General features: G+C 37.7%; 1 protein-coding gene and 1 non-coding gene across 2 annotated transcripts; both read left to right on the forward strand.

Moving 5' to 3' along the window:
* Positions 1-87: 87 nt before the first annotated feature.
* Positions 88-438, forward strand: LOC133805571 (uncharacterized mitochondrial protein AtMg00240-like). Its single transcript, XM_062243751.1, has one exon. It carries the CDS (start codon positions 88-90, stop codon positions 436-438), a length of 351 nt encoding a protein of 116 aa, XP_062099735.1.
* Positions 439-23334: 22896 nt separating this feature from the next.
* Positions 23335-23441, forward strand: LOC133807741 (small nucleolar RNA R71). The gene has a single exon (XR_009879638.1). It is a non-coding gene; the product is annotated as a small nucleolar RNA R71 (small nucleolar RNA).
* Positions 23442-26181: the final 2740 nt, after the last annotated feature.

The following is a 26181-nucleotide window of genomic DNA, read 5'->3' on the forward strand; positions in this document are numbered from 1 at the left end:
AAATGAATTTTTGTTTCTCAAAGGCCTTCTATTTTACAACTTTTGGAGGATGTTGGTTACTTAGGATGTAAACTAGCAAGCATACCAATGGAACCAAATTTAAAACTTAGTCAAGATGAAGGAGAAGTTCTTGAAGACCCTTTGGTTTATAGAAGAATCACAGGAAAGCTACAATACTTAATAATTATTAGACCAGATTTGTCTTATTTAGTGAACAAGCTCAGCCAGTTTCTTACAGTCCCACAGCTTCCTCACTTAAAAGTTGCTCAAAGGTTGCTGCAATATATCAAAACATGTCCTGGACAAGGACTATTATTTCCAGCAAGTTTTGCGGTACAAATGAAAGCTTATACTGATTCTGATTGGGCAGCTTGTCAAGATACAAGGAGGTCTACCTCGAGCTTCTGTATGCTTCTTGGTAGTTTTCTGGTCTCTTGAAAAGCAAGAAACAACACATTGTTTCAAGATCCTCTACCAAAGTTAAATATAGAGCTATAGTAAACACAAGATGTGAGATAGTGTGGCTACTTTCCATCTTGAAAGAACTAAAAATTACTCACAATGGTCCACTCGAGCTGTATTGTAACAACCAAGCAGCTCAATTGTAGTCAATTATGTGTTTCATGAGAGAACGAAACATATCGAAATGGATTGCCACTTAGTGAGGGAAAAGATCCAATTTGGTATAATCAAAACTTTACACAACTACACAAGAGAAAATGGTAGACATCTTCTCCAACGCATAATACCTCAAGGACAAGATGTGTTTGTTGAGTATCTACAATCCATCTTGAGGGGGAGTTTCAACAGCTATGATGTTTGTTAGAAGTAGTTAGTGTAATTAGTTTGAGTTAGTTGTGGTTGGTAGAACAGCTAACAAGTTGTTAACTGAATAGCTACTGATTTGTAACTAATTCTATTCTTTCTGTAGCTAGTATAAGTATTTCCTTGCATGAGTATGCTGGTGCACTGTAAGCACCAACCAGGTGAACGTCCTCCAATGCTTGAGCACCTTGCAGACTGGGTACACCATTTTACTTGAGGCCATGCCACACAAAAATCAATCTCGAGTATCAAGTTTTCTTACATTTGAGCAACTCCATATGATCTATCGGTATAATGATCGTAATCTAAGCACCTCCTTAGCTTCAACTTGATCTTCCTTGCTAACTAGCTAAGAGTGTCGTGTTATTTTGTACTCAGATAGTCGTATGAAAATTATATAAAAAAAAATATGGGTATAACACTACATGGTTCGTAATCTTTAGTAGCTTCACAATATAAAATAGTAAATATTTATTATTTTTTTCATTAATATTTTATAATTTCTAGCTTTATTATAGCATGATCTTGAGACTCAACACACTCATGTGATCGTCTAAGACTCGAAGCAACACTTATTTTGCACTAAGTATATGGGGTGAATTCACTCGGACGCAGTAAAAGATATTATGCAAGTGTATACATTTTTTTTCCTTTGTCCATTTAACTTTATTTAATTTTTAAATAAAATTAAAAAAAAAAAGTCTTCTAATGTGTGTGAGGCTGGTAATCACGGTTTGGTGTCCATATGACTGTTTTCTGCTGTATGTTCTCAAACCAGATAATTCCCACTGCAAATCCATTGCCGTATTGGTAGAAGAAACTAAATGCAAACTGTGGAGGGAGAGAGAGAGAGAGAGAAAAGAGCCTAGAATAATATTGATGTTCCTTAGTTGAGCATTTGAGATAGAGAACTGAGTAATTAGCAGAAAGAATACTAGCAGTGCAGCTATAATTATTTAGACTATTTTTTTTAAGGCCGAATGGTTCACTTCGTGCAAGTTTTTGATGAAGAAATTAAAGTCCTCAAAATAAATGTGTCCAGGCAAATGATCATGGATCACAGCAAGCAATACTCTGGTCAATAATACCAGCTATAGTAATACAAAAGTTTAATGCAACAAGTCAATTGGGCACTAACGATTAAGTCAGCTTTTGATGACAAATTCCAAAATTTTGGAAATTCTACACCAAGATTTGTCCCCATAACAAGCTTGAATCACGGATGGAAAAAAAATTTAAATAAATAAGTACTGATTAAGTCAGCTTTTGATGACATATTACACACCATAAACATAGATTAAAATACTTTGTAGATAGATTGAGATATTAAACAAGATATTCTCAGCTCCAAGCACGTTTTAGCTGAATAACAATGATCATCACACACAACACAATCACAGAAACTAAAACAATAAGCACTACAAAACACAAGAGTTTTATATTGGCTTGGTCCAAGAACGACCTACTTCTATCGAACTCTCCACTATCATGTAGATGGAAATATCTCAAAGTCACTCACTCAAAAAAAAAAAAAATACACAAATATGACTATTTTCTCAGATCAATTTCATACTGCTATGTCCTTTGGTAAAAACCTAAGTAAAACTGGCCAAAATCTGATAGCCAAGGCAAGTTATTGGTAGTGGGAGAAGAAAGAGAACACCCCAGGTGGATTTGTTTATTCTTTTGTTGAACAGCTAGAATTATATTCAGTTTTACTATTTCTTATCAGCAAGACCCATATTAGTATGAAGATCTCAACCAAGGTTTTGGTAAATAATGCTTCCCTCTCTGCATGACCATTTTCTAATTTGTTTTCTCAAACTCAATTCATATTACAAAATCAGTATCTTAGGAATATATCTCTTTCTTGAGCTTTCATATTTTTAGTCATTTTAGAACAAAGAATAGAAGCATTGTGACCAAAACGACGTCACTTAAGTATATTCTACAAAAACGACATTAGCTGCTCTTATTCTTTTAAGTCTTATTTTATTCTCTCTAACAGTTTTAACTGATTTTCAAATGTGATCTCTATATATTTGGTGGTGCTAGTCATTTGATTGGGTATCAGAGCAAGAAAGAAGTCAATAGAGCAAGATTGCGAGAGAAGCAGAGTGAGTGTTTCTTGGAGAGGTTTTAGTACATTGTTTGAGTGTCGAGGGTTTATTGTAGTTGACGTTTATGTACTAAACTCAGAGAGATTAGAGAGCATTGTAACTTCCAATCTTGTTGTTTATTTAGTGAACGTTGAAACTAGAAAATATAATAGACAATTAATGAATGGTAAAAATAAAGAACACAGATTTACGTGAAAATCCCGAAAGAAAAAAACTACATGCAAGCAAAGGAGAGAAAATTCACCATGTCAAAATTGAATGATACAATATTTTCTCAGTATTTTATATCACCACAAAGTTTGCACCGCGAACTTCTCAGTCTGTACAATTTAAATGATAAAACAGTTAATAATAAAGTTTTTGAAATTATAAAAATAAAATCTCAATACTTAAATTGCTATTGTCTAAAACCTACATATGAAAATATATTTTCTCTTATAAAATGTGAAGATATCAGATTTTTTTTAAAAAAAAATTAAACATAATAGTTTGGATTAATGTTTATATTTCATAATTAAATCTGCATTATTATATTTTCAAAATATATATATGTAGGTAAAAGAATGTTAGCTTAGTTTTAATTAGAAAATGTATTAATTTATTTTTATTATGTTATATAACTTATCATATTAATTTTAAATAAATAAATAAACAATGTCATGTATTATAAAATAATGACATAAACATATTTAAAAAATTAAATCAAAACATTCTATAGTTTAAAAAAAATGATAACTTTTTAATTGCAAACTGTTCTACTTATTTCTATTCAAGATACAAAACATTCGACCATGATATTCTTCAAAGAACACCTAAGTGATAAGAGAAGAAACTTGTTTATTCTTGATAGAATATGAATGTTATTCTACTTTTTTATGTATTTATGTAGCTACATTTTTCATATACACGTGATATTTTATAATATTTGAATTTATATTAATATAATAATTAAATATGTAGTTTATATTTTTTTTAAATTAGTTTTAAATGTATATTTTGTTAAATATTTGTAAGATTATGTGAAAAATTGTTAAATCAAAAACTCTTTATAATCACATTTTTTTTATATATATATATATAAAGATATAAAAAAAAATTGTACTGTGTGCTCGATAAAAAAATATAAAAATAATTTTATTATTTTAATAAATTTTAAAGACATTTTTATTGAATGACAGAAATTTCAATACTAAAAAATAAAAGTGAGATACTTAGTGTTTAAGTGACTTATTAGGCCATTTCAGCATTGCTAGTATGGTATTGTACTTTATGTTTACAAAGTTGGATACTTAGTTAACACCGTAGTCTATAAAATTATGATTTTATAGAAAAATTAGTCTATATATAATTTATGTTTTATGTCAAAAGTTCATACCATTTTGAACCTTCTATTGTAACCGATTACCCGTTGGGACCCTTTATTTTTAAAAATTAACTTCTGGACCTCAAGTTTTGTCAAAAAGTTAAAAATAAGAATACATATATCGATTATTTGAACACTATATTTTGGCAGATTACCCGTTTTGACTATTTATTTTTAAAAATTAACCTTTGGACCTGTATTTATTCAAATAGTTAAAAATTATTTATAAAAAGTAAATTCTATTTATTATATAAATAGATATAATTTAGGTTTTCTATAAGGGTTCACACCATTTTGAACCTTGTATTTTAGTCGATTACCCATTTGGACCTTTTATTGTTTAAAATTGTTGACGCCGTTTTTCGTCAACTTAAAATATAGAGCACGTAAACAGTAAAAACTATGGAAAGAATAACACAGTAAAACAATGAGAGTTTTTTACGTGGTTTAGCAGTTAACTCTGCCTAGTCCACAAGTCTTTGTTATTAGGACTTAGGAAATTTCTGAAAATTCTTCAGGGATGAATTCTCCAGAGATTCTCTCAAGATCACAAAATTTCGGTCATTTACAAAGGTACATGACCTCTCTATTTATAGAGGAGATCTCATAATACAATCCCACACGTTTCGGGAAGTTATTCTGTACATTAATAAATTTAATTACTTTAAAGTTTGTAACTCCTATATACAAGGAAACGTCCCTTGAAGACCAGGGGCGTATAACCGACTAGTTAATATCCATTTATTGTAGGGAAGTTACAACAATAAATCTCTTGAATACATGGACTGCGTCTCCTCAGGTGACTCACTAAGCCGTTCGAGATCAGCAATCAGCATCATGCCAGTCTAGGTCTCTGAGTAAATTACGAGTTGTATTACATTCCCCAAGACCAGCTCGGAGTGGGTAAATACCACCGAGGCCGCCTTATTCCGGGCTCACACCCATGCCAAGCTCGAACCACTTGATCCGAGGCTACCCGACAATGGACATACTCCGATGTTCTGTCTTTCGAGCTTATAAGGACTTCGAGGCTACCTATCTTCGAGGTTGCCACCTGCTTTGAAGATTTGGCGTCTAGATTACGAACATGTATTTTAGCTATCGCAAGCTCACACCTGACAAATCCAGCTTTCGAGGTCACAACCTCAAGTCTCGAAATCTGGGTGTAACAAAAATTAACTTGTGGACCTCATGTTTTTTCAAAATGTTAATGTTATACCCAGATTTCGAGAATGTGAATTTTTGATCTCGAAACTCAGGCTCGTAAGGTGTAAGCTCAAGACTAGCACAGTCGTCATGTGATTAGCAAATCAGAGACAGTCTTGCTAAGCAGTAAGTGACGATGTCAGATTGGTAAGCTCGAGAACATAGTCTCGGAGGTGGTCCAAGGTTATAAGTTAGGCTCACAACTCGTAATGACAATGGTTCAACACTTGTATAAACTTCTTGATTTATTTCCTGCCCTCGGACAAGACGGATCGAGCTCGAGATGTGTAAGCTCGAAGAGGATGATTCCATCTACATACCAAGGTGATGAGCTCGCAATAGGCAAAAGGTCTCGAAAGCGTGTGAATCTAGCATCCAAGCTCGTCAGCTATGTGTGAACATGTTCATTGTTGAAAAATCCCTATGTTTAAGGGATTTTATGTAATTTGTTATTAAATCTCAAATATCATGGGATATTACCGCGTAGGTGATAACTGTGTGCATTTAATGGCATTATTTTTATTGATTTGTAGAATAACTCCCCGAAATCTGTGGGAATAAATTCGGTAAACCACTCTATAAATTGTGGGACAATTCATTTGTAAGGAGGAAGAAAAATTGATATTGGGAAAACTTTAGTCATTTGCTTCCAAAAAGCTATCAGCGAATCCCAAGAAGTTAATAGCATAGACTCGTGGACTAGGTTGACTTTAACTACTGAACCACATAAAAATCGTGTCCATAGTATTTATTTCCTCTGGTATATTTTTTTTAATTGCTCTTCTTTTCTAAGTTGACGAAAAATGGCGTCGACAGTTTGGTGCTTTCATTGAGAGCTATTAAACAAGTCGTGAGCTTGTTTAGTCAAAGAGTCTCTCAAATCATCAATGGTCGCAGCGAGTAACCCCAATACGGTTGAGCGACCAATGCCCAATATACCTGAGGAAGAGATCCCGCATGCTGAAGATTACCCACAACGGCCTGGAAACCAGCCCATGGTGGATCCAAATCCTGAAGAAAGGAGTGATTCATCCAATTCTTGAGGGCCGCCTGCCCCCAGACCTGACGAGGATATGTATTACAATCCTGAAAGATATGTTCCAATTATGGAACTTGAAAATTGCCAATTGCACAAACAGTTGGCAGAAGCAACAAAACACAGTGAAGAGTTGGCCAGACAAGCTGCTGGCGCCCAGGCACCTCCTCGGAGGACTAGGGGACATCCTCGTTGGAGCACGGCCGCCAGGAGGGCAGAGCAGGTGCCGCCACCAGCATCCCAGCTAGTTCATCCAAGGCCCCAGAGGAGTAACCGGGCTGAGGGTACTACCAACCCGACTACAGAAGCAGAAACAGAAACAGGAAATAATCGAGCCCCCTCAGTGGCTTGGAACCCAAATCCTGATGCCGTGCAGAACGACCCAGAGCCTGACTGGGAAAATTCGGGACCATCTAGGCCTGGCAATGGAAGACAGCCACCATCTCCCATAAGACACCCACCATCGCCAATAAGACACCCCTCGCCAGTCCAAGAAGTTCCACGACCTACGCATCAAGATGTAAATTGACGGGCTAGGCATGGACAAGGGAATGAAAGAGAAGCTACCCGATATCGCAGGGCTCCTCAGCCTACGGGAAGCCAAATGTCAAGATCGCAGACTGCTGGGACAAGGAGGCCAGCAGGGGACCCACCTCGTAATCACCGAGCTGCAAGCTATGAAAGTGAAAGCTCGTATTACACTAGGTCCGTGAGCATTTACAACATGGAACCAAGGCATGCGAGGAATCGAGGGAATCACCCTGATCTGCGGGAACACTTAAACCAAAATTGGGGTAGAGACAATCCCCCAAACCCAGATCTGCGAGACCATCTGAATGGCCGCAAACAGCAGTGTATAACCCTGCACCGAGACAGGGAGCTGGAGCTTTTATTAACGATAACCAGCCCCCTCAGGCCCAGACTAGACCTCCCGTGGATTTATTCCAAGAAAGGATTGAACAACTGGAGAGAGCATTCAGACTCTTACAAAACGAGCGTAGCAGGGAGAAGGATGAAGAGCTCGAGCCTCTTGCCCTACATATCTCCAGCACCTCATTCCCTCAGGGATTCAGAATACCTCATGTCCTGCCATTTGACAAAAACTCATATCCATATAGCCATCTGAGCACGTTCAACACTATTATGCGAGTCAGCAATGTGGGTTTCGAGCTCAAGTGTATGTTGTTCCCAGCCACACTTACAGCACCAGCAAAAAACTGGTTTGAGAAATTTAAAAGGCATTCGATCGCATCTTGGGATCAATTGTCTAGAGACTTTAAAAAAAATTAAGGCTATGGTTGGCATTAGGCCCGAGGCCTCAGCCTTAACCAACGCCCGACAATAACAAAATGAGCTAAAAGGTTACCTCACGAGGTTTAACTTAGAAGTGGCTGAGGCTCGAGATGTCGACGATAGTGGTCACCTGATGGCGGTTCGAGCAGGCGTAATGCCAAGAAGTCCCCTCTGGGAAGACTTACAAAGGAAACCTATCAGGTCTTTAACTACATTCAGTCGGAAGGCCTAGAGGTTTGTCAGTGTAGAAAAGGCGAGGTCAGCGTTGAACATGACCTATCAGCCTGTAACTACAACGACAAACATGAACTCTGCCTCGACCTCGGCAGACCCCTCAACTTCGAAACCCCCTGGGGATAACCCTTCTAAAAGGAAGAAAAATGAAGGGAATAACCCCATGCAGATGGAGGGAAGAAGAATAAAGGGGACAGATATTTCTTTGTATACAAGGTGTATACCGAGCTCAACGAATCTCAGGAGAATATCTACCTGGCTAATGAAAACGAGGTCCCCTTTAGACGACCGGACCCCATTAGGAACCAAAAAGCAAAGAGAGATTCAAATAAATATTGTAGATTTCACCGAGATATCGAACATACAACCGATGAGTGTCGACAGTTGAAAGACGAGATCGAAGGTTTGATCTCGAGGGGTTATTTCAGAAAGTACGTCAGAAACTAAAATCTCAATCAAGCTTCCATAAGCCAAAGGGCAGCGGCTGTACCACCTACCCAAAACAGTAACTCCCGAGCTCGAGAAGATGAACGACCCCCTCCAATTGATGGAGAATATGTAATAACTATCTCGGAAGGACCTCATATCGCTGGATTGGACAAGAATGCCCAAAAATGATATGTAAATGAGCTCAAGACAAGCGACGGTTCTCCCTACAAACCTGAACCACAAGCTCTGAAACAACAAAGGGTTGAAACCCAACCCATAACCTTCACTGAAGAGGACGCATCACACGTCCAGTTTCCCCATAACGACCCTTGGTCACAACCCTCCAGCTCGTGAACAAGAGGGTACGCTGAATCTTGATTGATAACTGGAGCTCGGTGAATATCCTCTATAAAGCCACTCTAGAAAGATGGGACTCGCGCTTCGCGACCTAAAATCATGTGCAACCACACTGTACGATTTTTCAGGAGAAGGGATTGCCTGAATGGGATCCATTAAACTCCCTGTGACCTTGGGAGACTATCCAGTCTCTGTAACCAAGATGATGGAATTTTTTGTTGTGGACCTCCCATCGGCCTACAATGTACTGCTCGGGAGACCCACCCTAGTTGGACTGGGGGCAGTGTCATATGTTAGGCACATGGCCATCAAGTTCCCAACTTTTAGTGGCATCGGGACATTGAAAGGGGACCAGCTGGCGGGGAGGTAATGCTATAGCATCTCAATTAGGGGAAAGAAGCAAGCAAGTGCACAGGCACTTGTAATTATTCAGAACAAAGATGGGATGGTCTTTGAGATAGATGAAGAGATTGACCCTAGAATAGAAGAAAGGTCTAACCTCGAACCTCTAGACGAGCTTGAGGAGGTTAAGCTCGAAGACCCCACAAAGATAGTAAAGGTGGGAAAGAATCTTTCTGAAGAAGAGAAATTGTAATTAATCTGCTTCTTAAAAGAAAACCAGGATGTATTCACTTGGTCACATTCAGACATGGTGGGAATCAGTCCAAATATCATGAGTCATGCACCTAACATCGATAAAATATTCCCCCCGAAGCAGCAAAAGCGAAGACTCCTGGATGACGATAGAAAGAATGCCCTCAAGGAAAAAGTCGACGGGTTAAAGGCAAATCGATTCATACGAGATGCCTTCTATCCTGATTGGATTGCCAATCCAGTGTTGGTTCCAAAGCCCCACGGCATGTGGCGAACCTATATCGACTATTCCGACCTTAACAAGGCATGCCCTAAAGATTGTTTCCCCTTACCTCGGATTGATCTGCTCGTAGATGCCACAACAGGTCATGGCCTCATGTCGTTCATGGATGCTTATTCTGGATATAACCAGATCGCCATGCACGCACCGAACCAGGAGCATTTGAGCTTGTAACCGATAAAGGGCTATACTGCTACAATGTCATGCCTTTCGGGCTCAAAAATACTGGAGCAACGTACTAAAGACTGGTGAACAGAATGTTCTCCGAGCAGATAGGTAATAACATAGAAGTTTATGTTAATGACATGCTAGTCAAGTCCAAGAAACCACTAACCATGTGGATGATCTCGCAGAATGCTTCACCGTATTACGGGAATATAACATGAAACTCAACCCACAAAAATGCTCTTTCGGAGTATCTTCGAGAAAGTTTCTAGGATTTATAGTAAATACGCGAGGAATAAAGGTTAATCTTGACAAGATCAAGGCATTGACTGATATGCCCTCACCTCAAAAGCATAAGGATGTCCTGAGTTTAACTAGACGAATGGCGGCACTAAGTAGGTTTGTTTCAAAATCTACAGACCGTTGTCTTCCTTTCTTCAACTTTTTGAGATGGGGCAAAAAGTTCGAGTGATCAGAGGAATGCGAGCTTGCATTCCAAGACTTAAAGAAACATCTCTCCAAACCACCGATCTTGTCGAAGCCTATCCCAGGAGAGGTCTTGTAATTGTACCTCGCTACCACCAAGCACGCCATTAGTTTCGTGCTCGTCCGAGAAGACAAGAAGGTACAAAAACCTGTGTACTATGTCAGCAAAAGGTTATTGGGGGCAAAATCGAGATACCCTTTAATGGAAAAACTGGCTCTCAGCCTGATCCACTCGTCTTAAAAGCTCCAATCTTATTTCCAAGCACACCTTATTCATGTGTTAACTGATCAACAACTGTGACAAGTTCTATCTAAACCAGAAGCCTATGGAAGATTGTTAAAGTGGGCGGTCAAACTCGGACAGTTCGAGATCACATATCAATCGAGAACGACCATAAAGGGACAAGCCCTGGCGGATTTCATCGTAGAATGTACTGGAGTGTCTAACGATGAAGTTATAACCCCAGCCTGCGAGTTGTGGAAACTTTATGTCGACGGATCCTCCAACGAAAATGGATCGGGGCAGGAATCATACTGATCACTCCAGCAGGAAGTCGATTTCATTCCTCCTTAAGGTTAAACTTCGAGGCGTCTAATAATGTAACGACCTCCTTTCTTAACATACATATATATAGTGTAAAAACAAAGTTTAACCTAAATATAACAATACTGAAATTCTGAATTTACAAAAACTTTATTAAACAATACATAACTAATGTTCATAACCTCAAACCATACAATACTCACAACTAAATAAAACTTTATCTTACATACAAATCTTAATACTTTTATAAATAATTTCCGTGGCGTTGCTACACCTTAACGTAGAAATGAAGATGTATCCAACCGATAAATTGAAAAGCTTTATGTAAATTACAAAGTTCATGAAATACTTTTAAAGCTTTAAGTAAATTATAAAGTTCACAAAATACTTTTAATGAAATATAATTATAAAATCAAGTTTCTCGTTTATTTATAAAATAGCATAGCAGAACTCCACTCCCTTCAGGTCAGCCCCATATGTACAGTCATGTTGGCTCCACGTATACTCATCAACCATTTATATTTGGGGCATCTTACCTACAATACAAAACATTATCTAATGAGCTAAGGCTCAGTAAGCAGAATAACTACCTCATATGCATTAAAATAAACGTGCAACATGCTATGTATTTTCTTTCTTTCTTTCACTTTCCTTTCTTTTGGGCCCTAGAGGATGCTGCTGCCAGCATTACATAGGGAATCACATTCCCACCTGAACATAAACATGATAATAGGGAATTTCTCCTTCATAAACATTCATTATATAGAGACATACATCTCCCTCCTTACTTATTTGGGACTTAGGTCTCCCAAGCAGCACCTCTACTTTAACGCTTTCAATAACTTGCTTGTGAACATTAAGCGTGCTTATGCATAAGAAATATAACATTCTTAAAAATAACTTATGCATAACAACATGGCAGGATAACATATAAAGCATATAAATGCACATAAGACACATAAAAGACTTGTATTGTAGATGAGGATTCTACTTACCTTGCGTCTAGATAAAACAACCTAAATTGTTAGCTTCCTGATAAAAACACAAACTATTAACTTACATAAAATCTACATGATGTAACTTTAGTTTATGATTGTTGTTATTCTATTTTTTTTCTTATTTTATTGTTTATTTTATGTCTAGGCGTATGGTCATACTATATTTGTCCATGGGAAGGTTCTGGTCTAAAAGTTGTGGTCATGGTCATACGGAAAAGTCCAGGTCATAATACTTGTCCATAATAATAGGGAATAAGGTTATAAGATTCCATAATAATAGTCCAAAGTATGACCATAGCCTATATAAGTTTAGTATTATGAAGATACATATAAAATAGTTTATATTTCAATTTTAGCATTGTAAATTATAACGACATGGTAAAGTAATCTATATATAATTTTTTGGCATTATAACGGCATAGTAAAATAATCTATATATAACTTTTGGCAGTATAACGGCATAGTAAAGTAATCTATATATAACTTTCGGCATTATAACGACATAGTAAAATAATCTATATATAAATTTTGGCATTCTAACAGCATAGTAAAATAATCTATATATAAATTTTTAGACATAGTAGCATAATCTATATATAAATTTTTTAGACATAGTAGCATAATCTATATATAAATAATAGCTAAATAACTGAACTGAAAGGCTCGGGAAGGAGCTTACCCAAAAATGTCTTCGTAGGCTAGTGTTACAGACAGAACTTCGCCTAGATTTTAGAGATTTAAAAGTTTAAAAGAGTGTTAAGAAGAGTTTTAGGTAGAGTGAGAGAAAGAAAGATTTTTCGTAATTCAAAAATGAATTCTGAAGGGCTCTATTTATAGGAAAACATTGGGTCACTATACTGCATAGTAAAATAATAAAATATTAAAAGTATCAAGCATAGTAAAATAATAAAATATTCAAAATATCAAGCATAGTAATTTGCTTAGGTCATCACTATATCACTACTGCATCAACATGTGGGACCCATGGGGTGGACCCCGCTGTGGGACCCATGTGGGACCCTACTGTGGGACCCTTGCGGACCCCACTGTGGGACCCACTATGAATAGTACCCGGTGAATAGTAAAAAAATGAAAATTTCCCCATCTTCTTATATTACTTAGTTTAACATTTTTTACTCACAAACTTTTCTGAAAATGTTTCTCTAACACCCATAAATTAATTATTCCCATCTGTTAGTTACTCCAACAACTTAGAATTGTTAAAATCCCATAAGAGAAAACAACTATATCCCCAACGGTCATAAACGACTAATTTTTGTCCTATAAATACTTGTTCCTTCAACCATTTACTTGCACAACTTCTTCATCTCTTAACCTTCTAGATAAAATTCATCATCAAAACATGAATTTCTCTTTATTTTTCATAACTTTAGTGATTGTTTGCTTGTATTTAGCATCATTCTATGGGTATTATACTAATGAAATGCCCATGAATGTTATAGTTGCATATTCATTAGTTATTCTTCCACTTTACTTAATAGCTCTAGCATTCGGTTAGCATTGTAATGCACTCAAAAGTATGAATAAAAATATCTTCTCTTATTATTTTTCATAACTGTTATAATGCATTTGTAGAAAGAAATGGGAGTTACAAATAACAAAGCTGAATACGAAGCATTATTGGCAGAACTTTGGATAGCAAAGGCCATACACTGCTATAGTGATTCACAATTAGTGGTCAACCAAATTTTAGGGGAATATCAGGCTCGTGGAATAAAGATGGCTGCATATTTAGAGAAAGTCAAGGCCGCACTCAGATAGTTCGAGTTTTACGCCATAGAGCAAGTTCCCCGAGAACAAAATTCAAATGCAGACGCATTGCCCAGGCTCGCTACGACTAGCGAGGTCGATACTTTGAACGTGGTCCCAATAGAGTTTCTATCGACCCCGAGTATCAGCAAGCCTGACGAAGAAGAAGTATGCATGATCGATTCTCAACCAACCTGGATGACCCCAATAGTTTATTACCTCGAAACTGGCATTCTCCCAGCAGAATTGATGTATCAGATCCCGAGATACACTATTGTGGAAGGAAGGTTGTATCGAAGAGGATATTCTATGCCACTACTCCGATGTGTAACTCCACTCGAGGCAAAGAAAATTCTGGAAGAAATTCAATAAGGATTTTGTGGAGATCACACTGGGGGGCATATTTGTCCAAAAAGGTGATAAGACAAGGATATTTTTGGCCCACAATCAAGGCAGACATGTTCGAGTATATCAAAAGATGTGATAAGTGCCAGCGATTTGCTTCAATTCCACGAGCTTCACCTACCGAACTAACCATGTTGACCTCCCATGGCCATTTGCGGTGCGAAGAATCAATCTTATAGGCTCGCTGCCAACAGGCAAAGGTGGAGTGAAGTATGTTGTGGTCGTAGTCGATTATTTCACAAAATGGACCGAGGAAGAACCCTTGGCAACAATTAACTAGAAAAAAGTTTTAGACTTTGTGGTAAAAAACATTATATGCCGATATGGAATGCCTATGAAAATAGTGTCAGACAATGGTACCCAGTTCAACAATGATCTATTTACCCATTTCTGTGAAAAAAAAAATGGGATAATAAAAAGCTTCTCCTCCGTCACCCATCCCCAATCAAATGGCCAGGTCGAAGCAGTCAACAAAACCCTTAAAAGCTCCATGAAGAAAAGGTTGGAGGAGGCTAAAGGAAAGTGGCCTGAGGAGTTACCCCAAGTTTTGTGGGCTTATTGAACCACATGTCAAACTTCAACAAGACATGCTCCCTTCTCCCAAGCATATGGATGCGAGGCCATGTTACCAATTGAAGTTGAAATACCCACAATTCGGACCCATGCCTACGATCAGGTCTCAAACCAATCCTAGCTCGAAGAGAACCTATACCTTATTGAAGAAAGAAGAGATAAAGCTCAACTAAAAAATGTCGCATATTAGCAATGAGCTACCCGATACTTCAATAAAAAGGTCGAGTTAGAAAATTCAGATTGGGAGACTTGGTATTAAGACGTGTATTCCTGGCTACAAGGGATCCGTCTACTGGAGTACTCGGACCTAACTGGGAAAATCCTTACCAGATCGAGTCTATTATTCGACCTGGGGTATATAAATTGGCGAGATTGAACGGAGAATTGGTACCGCAAGCTTTGAATAGCGAACATCTACAACCTTACTATCAGTAGTGTAGGAATGATGTTTTATTGTAACCAAGCTTGTTTATTTTTCATACTTTTTGTTAATAAAGTGTTCCACTTTGATCAAAAGTTATTTTCTTTACTAAATGTTGTACTTTTTGCAAACTCTCTTAATTTAATAACATATGGTCACACTCATAGGATATTAAGGGGGCATCAGTGGTATACAATAATACCATTAGTTTGAAAAAATAAATAACATAAAATAAAAATGTCTGGATCTTTACCTGACATAAAAATGTTAAGTATACACGTAAACTAACAAAAATGTCTGGACCTTTAACCCAACATAGATGTTATAAGTGGATTTCACCAGATACACAAACTAAGACGATCTGGACATAACCAGATTATCAAAATTATAAAGTGTCTGGATTTGACCAGATATGCGAGCTAAGACGATCTAGACATAACCTGATTATCAAAATTATAAGTGTCTGGATATGATCAGATACGCGAGCTACTGGACATAACCAGATTACCAAAGTTACAAGTGTATGGATTACAAATCAGACACGAGCTAAATAAGTTTGGAACAAACCAAGTAAAAAAAATCGACAGAAAGTTGGAATATGAATATACCTACTCGAGCTAAGTCGAGATCAAGGTTGGAATATATTGCCAAAAGATAGCTTCGACCTCACAACCTTGGGGAGCTACTCAAGGAAGAGGAAAAGTAACTAGAAAAGCAAGATATAACTAAACTACCTATCTTACATGCCATATAAGTACTTTCGAGTGCATGGTAAACGTAAGGTCCGACCTTGAAAACTAACGAGATCGGACATGGATACATCAAGTAAACTGTGCATGAATGCATTAAAACTTGAGCTTAAATCCAACATATGTGTTTGTACGAATAAACAAGCATAAAAGCAAACCTTTAATATAAGACGCTTGAAATATTTCGACCCAGGAATGTAAAGCAAAAATTATTAAAGTAAAAGTTAATCGTAAAATTAAGGGTACTAAGGTTTTCGACCAAAGAAAATCATACATTGAAATAGCCCTTAGGCGAGCTATCAATTATGTTTGCCCCCAAGGGCTTAAATAAAAAAAAATTACAAAAATATTAATGGGACATAGCCCATGACCTCGCTTCTATGAAGCAGGTGCATCCCCCTCGGCAACATCGGGCTTCTTCACTACATTTTCTGCCTCCTCCTCGGCATCCTCCGCATCAAGTCGAGCTTCCAACCTCTCCAGTAACTCCTCTTCGAGAGTGTCTATGAAGCTTTTTTCGAGGTCAGCGTTGTTGGCTCAGATTCGGTACATAGCCATATCAACCGCATGATCCTTCTTTTTCTTGAACTCCTCGAGAAGGCGAGCCTTCTCACCCTCGATTATGTCAAAAGTGGATTTCTTTTCCTCCTCGAGCTTGGAGTTCAGCTCTTCAAGCTCCTTGATTCTCGAGTCCTTCTCCATGATCTTAGAATATTTAGCTTCTAGCTTTGACTCGAGCTCAGACTTTGCGGCCTTAAGTTCGTCTGCGAGCTTGATCTGGAGATTTTTCGACTGCTGAGCATAGGACATGCTCGAGTGGACTCCGTTGTTCAGTTTGTAATTAAGCTGAGCAAACACAGCAAGGCCCTGTACATAAACAAAATGGGTTAGAACACATACAGAATAAACTCGAACAGGAAGCGTGACAGAGTAAAAAGAATTACCAAGGAGATGAGCTCGCTACCCTTGTCATAAAGGGTTCTGGTGTCTCGGTAGGAGGTTAAGAATTGCCATTGAGGGGTGCCGAGATTGCTGAAACTCTGGCCAACTCCAGACAGTACGTCCGAGCCCAGAATGGCTCCGTGTTTCCCCGTGGCATTGTCGATCAGACACTCAGTGGAATGAGTCGAAATCGACAGCAGGCGTTCTCGAGTGGGAACCAGCTTCTTTGGGGCCAGCGCAGTCTTTTGAGAGGCTTGAATGGCAGGAGGCGGGAGGATTGTGACCTCGGTAGATACCCTGGCCTCGGGTTCTACATCAGTAGCTTAGCTCGGGCCTTGGGAGTCCAGGTTTGGAGGAGTCGCCTCAGTTCTTTTTGGGACCTTCAAAAGGCATCCCGCTCTCTGCGACACCCTCGGATGTTTGCTTTGCTTCGCTCTAGAGCGGCGGTTGAGTAGGTTGTCGAGATCAGACTCCATATCGTTTGCACAGACACAAGTTACACACTAGTTAATGGGCTTAAACTACAAAAAGAAACAAAGGTTAAAGTAAAAGGAAACCTAACTGGAACTCTCCCCCGAGCTTGTGCTCGGTGACAATGTAATCCCCCTATCTTCAGAGGAGGCTGGGGGACTCCCTTCCCTATACGTGGGTGATAGCCTTGAAAGGTCTCTATAGTCGTTGGTACCATACTAAATGGCGACCCCATCCCAGACCTCATTTAAACTATACATAGTCTGGAATTTTCCTAACCAACTATCGAATCTATGAACCCTCTCATCTACCGAGGACCATACATGGAAGTTATCCCTAAAATTCAAGAATAGGATCAGGGTATCGGGCTTATGATTTAGCAGAGATGGGGACCACATAGCCGAGCTAAGAATGATTTTCCCTCCACCATTCGAGCTCGAAGCCTCGTCGTTTTCTTCATTTCCCGAGCACGGGAGTTCATGACGGCGAGCCAATAGGGAGTGGGCCCGTGAGCTCGTTGACCTCTATCTTGGAGGTAGCTTCTCAATGGGAAAAGGCACATGCTCCCACTCAAGGTATTTATGGTAAGCGACATCGTCTGTCGACTGGTCCTACTCCAGGAGGCCGCAGGCTCAAAGTTTATCTTCATGAAGAAGATAAGACAGGGAGCGCCTACCGTACGGTAGCTGGAACAAACCTTTTTTGTGCTCCAACATTGAGTCTGAGTGTGTGGGACGATGATAATTGGCTGAAGAAATGGATACATGTCATTAGTTCGAGCCTAATCATTAATCGAGCAAAAAAAGAAATAAGTATGTGTACTTACGAATTCGTTGGAACGAATGGAACTTTGAGGGAGCAAGGTCGTCTATCCAGAAGAAGGCTAGCTTGAAGTTGGGAGGATGATTCAGCATGTTCTCAAAGATCTTCTTCTCCTTTGGGTAGCTCGATAGAGAGTAGAAACCATCTCCTCCCCGAGCTCAGGAGGGGTTTCTTTTCAAGCAAAAGAGACAGAGAATCTCTCTTGGTGAAGGTCCTTCCCACTTTAGCTCGTGGTATGGCGACCTGAGGGCGGACAAAACCCTGTAGGAGTTGGTCTAAAGTTGGAAGGGCGCGAGCCTGACAAAGTCCAGAAAATCCTTAAAAAAGGATTTCAGGGGAAGAAGAGACACTGCTGTTGCGAAAATTAAAGCTACGCAAGTATACGTAATCGCAATTTGTAATAAATCTCGATAAGAACGAGTATCGTCCCACGAAGACTGATTTATCAATTACCAAATAATTAATTTCTAGTTTCTATTTGGCTAATGAAAACTAGATTTGTGAAATTTGAAAATAAGAAAACAGAAATAAATGAAAATTGTAGAAATCAAATAATAAAAAGAACACAAGGATTAAATTCACTATGAAACAATTAGAAATCATAATCTTCTCTACTATCCACTCTATTATTCTTTAATTCAATTACTACTGAAACTCTTCTCACTAAAATGATAGGCATGCAAAAGTGTTAACTATTCGAGTTAAGAGATAGAAAACTCGACCTAATGTGAATTCCCTATATTTCTATGGTCAATTCAAACAATAGGAAGCAATGAATACAGCCCTAAATCACATAAACCAATTTGATACTCTCGTTCTAAATTGAAATCTATGTCTATTCAATTTTATCATATTCAAATCTCACTTTTCAGATTTTGATTCAAATTCATAAATCATATGTAAAAGGTGCGCAGTCAATTACATACAAAATAGACACGAATTGAATAGATTTCAGATGAAGAAGAAATAGATAAATGCATTAAATCATAATAGAGTTTCAAGAGAGTCAATTAGAAAACCTAAACAGAATTTAGTTCATAAACATCACTAAGAAATCCATAAACCTGAAATTAACATAAACTAAAAACATAAAAAGAGAAGAAAAGAAACTCTAAATGATAGATCCAATCCTCAGCCTCCTCTCCCAGTCTAAGTCTGCCAAAAGTGCCTCATTTTCTCTCCTTAATCGTAATTTAAACCTAATTAGCGATTTTTTAAACATAAAAGGACCAAAACACCCTTAATTAAAAATCTGCATTTTTCTCATTTGTAGACGTATCCTGCGGTCGCAGGATGTCATTCCTGCAGTCGCAGGATGTCATTCCTGCGGTCGCAGGATGTCATTCCTACGGTCGCAGGAATGCTCTAGAAATGCAAAAACTTCTCTGGAGTTGCAACAGCAAGACACACTTCCTGCGGTCGCAGAAGGTGCTCCGAAACACTGTTTTCCATCAATTTTTGTCATTTTGTCGATGTTTCCACCATGTTTCCACACCTAAGTCACCTAAGCCCTTTGACACCTGAAAACATACAAAAACAAACGTAAAATAGAACAAAACAAAACAAACACCTAATACTTTACCTGAAAAACACATAGATAAATGAGTCTAAAACTCGTTTATCAAACTTCCCCAAACTTAATATTTGCTCGCCCTCGAGCAAAGAAAACTAAACTTAAGATAAACTAAACAAATAAATACAGACACTAAACAAATGAATCAAGACAACCACAATTTTCATGCCTCAAAATTAACGAATGACAAGCATATATAATTTTCGAAAAAAAATTATGACAAATAATCCAAATTTTCAATCCAACCACTTCTTCAATTCACCCTAACCCATTGATCATTTTTGTCTACTCAATCATGAACAGTAAATCAACCATATTTAAAATAATTTACACATGCTGAAGTCTCACCATCAATCCATCAAATCTCAAATTTCCATATGCTTGCTAACTTATTATTCTCCACTAATATAAATCAATGCATGTTTAAGAATCAAAAGGTCTTTTAAAGCTTGTATTGAGAGGCTTAGGTAACGGTAGAAAAGATAGTCATTTAGGCTCATATATACCATAAGCATATAATCCAAACAAACCACACATGATATCCACATTGTAATCCAAACAACCCCAAATTTTCCTTTATTTTCCAATATTGAGAAAAATTCACACTAGATGTATATTTTTTTTTCTTTTTTTTTCAACTACACTTCCCCAAACTTATGTGTTTCAATGTGAATAAACAGAAGAAGTGTAGTTTATTTTCAATCTCTTTTTTTTTTCAAATTTTCCTCTCAATCTTTCCTTTTATTTTTCTATTGTCACAACCGAATCACACAATAACACCCATTACAAATCAATCCCCATTTATATGTTTATATGCTCATGGTATAAATCAAGGGAAAAAAATAATAATTAAGTGTTCAATTAGGCTCGAAATAAGTGGTTAACAATAAAAAGTTACACTTTTAGGCTCGAAAAAGGGTAACTAAGGATAAATTAATCAAGGATGGCTTGAAAGGCTCAAACGTTCCAAAAAAATCGCCTAAATCATTTTCCTAAACAAGCATTGTCTATGATTTCGCCTCAAATAGTAAGCAAGCAAGATCTAGAATTGTTCATACATTCTTTCCACATTCAAAATTCAGAAAGTGTAAATACATTTAAATGCAAGAATTTACCAATCATGATCAAATATTCAGTTTTACAATGAATTAGAATAATCCAAAGAAGTGGTCAAACCAAGCACACGAATTGTTTTTTTTATAATCAAATATAGTTTTCTCGAATTATATTACAAGTCATTCACGTATTCTCATCGGCTAATCATTGTTATCTTGATTCAACAGACTCTCTAGATACTCTAACACACAACACAATTACACACAAAACCAAACACAATTTAACAAAACACAAAACACCAAACACCAAACGAATCAGCCTCTTGACTCAATTAACTTAACACAAATAACTAAAAGAAATCCCCCTTCCCCAACCTTACCAAAAACATTGTCCCCAATATTTAAATAAAAGTTAAGGAAAGGAAACTTACCTGACTCGACTCACGTTGAAGGACATGTCTTGTCATCCCCCTCAGGTGGAGGATACCCAAAGTTGGGTGGTTGTGGATATGGTGGAAATCCACTAGTGTCAATGCCAAAATGAGTGGCGAAGGATTGGCTGTAGGCATATTGATTCTGCGTTTTTTTTTTCAATTTTTTTGTTTCATCATTTTTCTATTTTTTTCACGTATTTCATGATTCCAGAATCAACAATATTTACAAGAAAATTAAAATTAAACAAAAACTAACTAAAAAAATAAAAATTGTCTCAACTAAAATAGCTTAAAAACTTAACGAACTTAAATAAATTTAAATGAACTTGGGATGCCTCCCAATGGCGCTTTATTTAACGTCATTTAGCCGGACGCTGAACTCTCTACACTTTCAACTTGGGTCAAGTCCACCCCTTGCATCCTTTAGAGCCATAGTATCATAAACAAAAACTCGTCTTTGGACGTTGCTAATTGTCGGAGCCTTCCACCGCTCGTGTAACCTTCAAGCCTTTCCACTATAGAACTGTTTCAAACAATTACGAACTGCTCGACTACCGATTTTAGCATTAGTTTTTCTCTTGGTGGTTTCCAAATTACTACCACCACTACATACCACATCCACCCTACAACAAGTTGGAATATAAGTTGCTGCAAAAACATCAAATGTTATCTCTTCGTTTTGCACTCGCGGCTTCAACTCCCCTTTTTGTACGCCAATTAGTGCTCTCCCTGTGACTAAGAATGGTCTTCCCAAAATAATGGGAATGTTTGCATCTTCCTCCATATCTAGAATAATAAAATCAGCAGGCAAAATAAATTTACCAACCTTAACTAAGACATCCTCAATTACTCCACGAGGTTGCTTAACAGAGCGATCTGCCATTTGTAAGGACACAGTAGTGGGGCGAGCTTCTCCCATTTTCAGCTTTCGAAAAATAGATAAGGGCATTAAATTTACACTAGCCCCTAAATCACATAAGGCCTTGGTCATAATAGTATCTCCTATTGAGCAAGGAATCGCAAAAATACCCGGATCTTTAAGCTTGGGAGGTAGTTTCTTCTGCAAAATAGCACTGCACTCCTCAGTAAGCGCCACTGTCTCATAATCCTCCAACTTATTTTTTCTTTGACAATATTTCCTTCATAAACTTCACATAACTTGGCATTTGTTCAAGTGCCTCGACAAAAGGTATGTTACTGTGAAGTTTTTGAAAAATATCTAGAAACTTCGAAAATTGTTTGTCAAGTGTCTTCTTTTGAAGTCGCTGAGGATATGGAATCTTGATGTGGTGCTCATAACTCCTGGTGACTGATTCTTCTCAAGGTCTTCAATAACCTCTTCTTCTACCTTACCCTCATTCTCAACTTCAACTTTGGGTGCAGGTATAGACTTCTTGACTGACTCTTCCAACTTCTTCCCACTCCTCAAAGAGATTTCATTGCACTGCTCTTTAGGATTCACCTCTGTATTACTTGGCAAATTTCCTTGAGGCCTACTTTGTAACATATTTTCCAATTGACCAACTTGCATCTCAAGATTCCTGATGGATGAGCGAGTTTCTGTCATAAATTGAGATTGAGAGTTGGTTAGATTTAACAGTACAACTTGTAACTCATTTGTCTTCTATTGAGCAACAGGTAGTATCGGTGGTTGTAACGGTGCCTGAGGTGGAGCTTGAAGCATAGGCTACTGAATTTGTTGAAAACCCTGATTATTTCTCCATGCAAAATTAGGTTGCTTTCTCCACCCTTGATTGAACAGGTTGGAGAATGGACTATTCGCTTGCCTATTGAAATTTCCCATCATCTTCACCTATTCCATGGGAATGGAGTTGTTCATCTCAACTACCATGCACTGCTCAAATGGGTGAGGACCACCACAATTATGACATACCGCTTGGATTTGCATGACCTGAGTGGCCATAGAATTTTGTTGTAGTTGCTTGGTCAATGATGCAACTTGAGCAGTGACAGCAGTAATAGCATCCAGCTCGTGCATACCGACTACCTTCTTATTTCTATCTCGTTCACTAGGCCACTGATAGTTATTCATGGCCATTTCCTCAAGCAATTTATAGGCCTCATTAGCACTCTTGCTCATGAAAGCACCACCTGCTATAGCGTCAATAATGGTGCGAGTCGTCCCACACAAACCATTGTAAAAATTATGGACTAGCATCCATTTTTCAATCCCATGATGAGGACATTTCCTCAAAAGTTCCTTAAACCTCTCCCATGCATCATAAAGAGACTCTCCATCAAATTGAGAGAAGTTATTAATTTTCCCTCTTAACTTTGCAGCCTTGGATGGAGGGAAAAATTTAGCAAGAAATTTCAAAGCTAATGCCTCCCAAGTAGTGATTGAATTGGCTTGAAGAGAGTTCAACCAACTTTTAGCTCTATCCCGCAGTGAGAACGGGAACAATCTCAATCTAATAGCATCGTCGGTGACCCCATTGTATTTAAAAGTTCCACACAACTCCAGGAAATTGGCTATGTGTGTATTGGGATCCTCAGTATAGAGTCCACCAAACTGGACAGTAGACTGGACCATTTGCAAAATTGTCGGCTTAATTTCAAAATTATTGGCTACAACCGCCGGCGGTTGGATGCATGATTGTACTCCAGTAACAGCGGGAAGTACAAATTCTCTGAGTGGGCAAACAGATGGCTCAGCAGCGTCCCCATTCAACACATTGTCCTGATGTTGGGTCATCTCTGCTACCCGTTTTTGCTTTCTATTCTATATGCAAGTCCTCTCAATTTCAGTATTAATGGGCAAAAGATTGTCAGTCCTTTGACGTCGCATATACCAATTGGCACTTGAAATTAAGATTCTCAAACACAATAGTTAGAAACAATTAACATAGAAAAACCAAATTAGAATAAAAATGAATTGTATTGATATTAATAAAAATCAATCCCCGGCAACGGCGCCAAAAACTGGTTGCCAAAATTAAAGTTACGCAAGTATACGTAATCGCAATTTGTAATAAATCTCGATAAGAATGAGTATCGTCCCACGAATACTGATTTATCAATTACCAAATAATTAATTTCTAGTTTCTATTTGGCTAATGAAAACTAGATTTGTGAAATTTGAAAATAAGAAAACAGAAATAAATGAAAATTGTAGAAATCAAATAATAAAAAGAACACAAGGATTAAATTCACTATGAAACAATTAGGAATCCTAATCTTCTCTACTATCCACTCTATTATTCTTTAATTCAATTACTACTGAAACTCTTCTCACTGAAACAATAGGCATGCAAAAGTGTTAACTATTCGAGTTAAGAGATAGAAAACTCGACCTAATGTGAATTCCCTATATTTCTATAGTCAATTCAAACAATAGGAAGCAATAAATACAACCCTAAATCACATAAACCAATTTGCTACTCTCGTTCTAAATTGAAATCTATGTCTATTCAATTTTATCATATTCAAATCTCACTTTTCAGATTTTGATTCAAATTCATAAATCATTTGTAAAAGGTGCGCAGTCAATTACATACACAATAGACACAAATTGAATAGACTTAGACGAAGAAGAAATAGATAAATACATTAAATAATAATAGAGTTTCAAGAGAGTCAATTAGAAAACCTAAACAGAATTTAGTTCATAAACATCACTAAGAAATCCATAAACCTGAAATTAACATAAACTAAAAAAATAAAAAGAGAAGAAAAGAAACTCTAAATGATAGATCCACTCCTCAACCTTCTCTCCTAGTCTAAGTCTGCAAAAAGTGCCTCATTTTCTCTCCTTAATCGTAATTTAAACCTAATTAGCGATTTTTTAAACATAAAAGGACCAAAACACCCTTAATTAAAAATCTGCGTTTTTCTCATTTGTAGACATATCCTGCGGTCGCAAGATGTCATTCCTGCAGTCGCAGGAATGCTCTAGAAATGCAAAAACTTCTCTGGAGTTGCAGCCGCAAGACACACTTCCTGCGGTCGCAGAAGGTGCTCCGAAACACTGTTTTCCATCAATTTTTTTCATTTTGTCGATGTTTCCACCATGTTTCCACACCTAAGTCACCTAAGCCCTTTGACACCTGAAAACATACAAAAACAAACGTAAAATAGAACAAAACAAAACAACACCTAATATTTTACCTGAAAAACACATAGATAAATGAGTCTAAAACTCGTTTATCAACTGCCTTCATGTGCTCGTGACATCAGCATTCCGGATAGTCTCAAGTCGTGGCGAGCTAGGATGTCAGAAATTTGACCTGTCGAAGTAACCGAGCTCCAATAATGCTCGGCCTTGAAGAATTCCTCCCTGGAGGTAGGAATGGTAGCAGCTTGCGAGGTAGAAGGGCGGTTTCACCAGGCTTGTAAGCAACGGTGACTTTGAGTTTGGGATTGAGAGGGATAGGTCTGAGCTCAGGTTCTGGATCTGGATAAATCGCGACTCAAAGTTTCTTCCATTTTCTTTCCTCGACCTCATCAATCTGACGTCGGAAATGGGCTCGAATATCCTCTTGTTCACACCTCGCGCGGTGCTCTTGTATCAGTCGCTGGTTCCGGGTGAAGGGAGATTCTGGACTAGTTGATGGAGAATAAGGGATTGTGAACACTGACCCCCACCGATTCTCAGAGTTCTACGACATCTAGCAAGAAAGAAAAGGATGAGGGTCAGGCATACAAGATATCAAAGTATGGTTTTTGGTGATTCGAGCTCGAAAATGCTCGAGATCACGAGTAAGCTCGATTGAGACCGAGGTCTCGAAAGGACAGGATGAATTCAAGGAAGAGCCCCAAACTATTGTAAAGTTCGGGCTTTGAGCGTGTATCTGATGCGAGAGTGGGAAAGTGTGGGTTCATTTTAAGAATCCCAGATTTTCAAGGGAAAAGTTGATGGTTACCCAAAAATTTTCCAATTTTGGGATCTGTGCAATTTAAAACCCTAATTTAGAACCTCATTTATTGGTCTAAAAAAAATCCTACATTTTCATTTTTTGCACTAAATTTGGGTGTGAGAACCGGGATTTCAAAAAATCTTAGTCAAAAATTTGTGT

Source organism: Humulus lupulus, chromosome X (assembly GCF_963169125.1).
Source record: "Humulus lupulus chromosome X, drHumLupu1.1, whole genome shotgun sequence".
NCBI classification, from domain to species: domain Eukaryota; kingdom Viridiplantae; phylum Streptophyta; class Magnoliopsida; order Rosales; family Cannabaceae; genus Humulus; species Humulus lupulus.

Bases quoted from the DNA above. Each gene is read 5' to 3' on its own strand.
- LOC133805571 (XM_062243751.1), top strand. From the start codon at position 88: ATGGAACCAAATTTAAAACTTAGTCAAGATGAAGGAGAAGTTCTTGAA.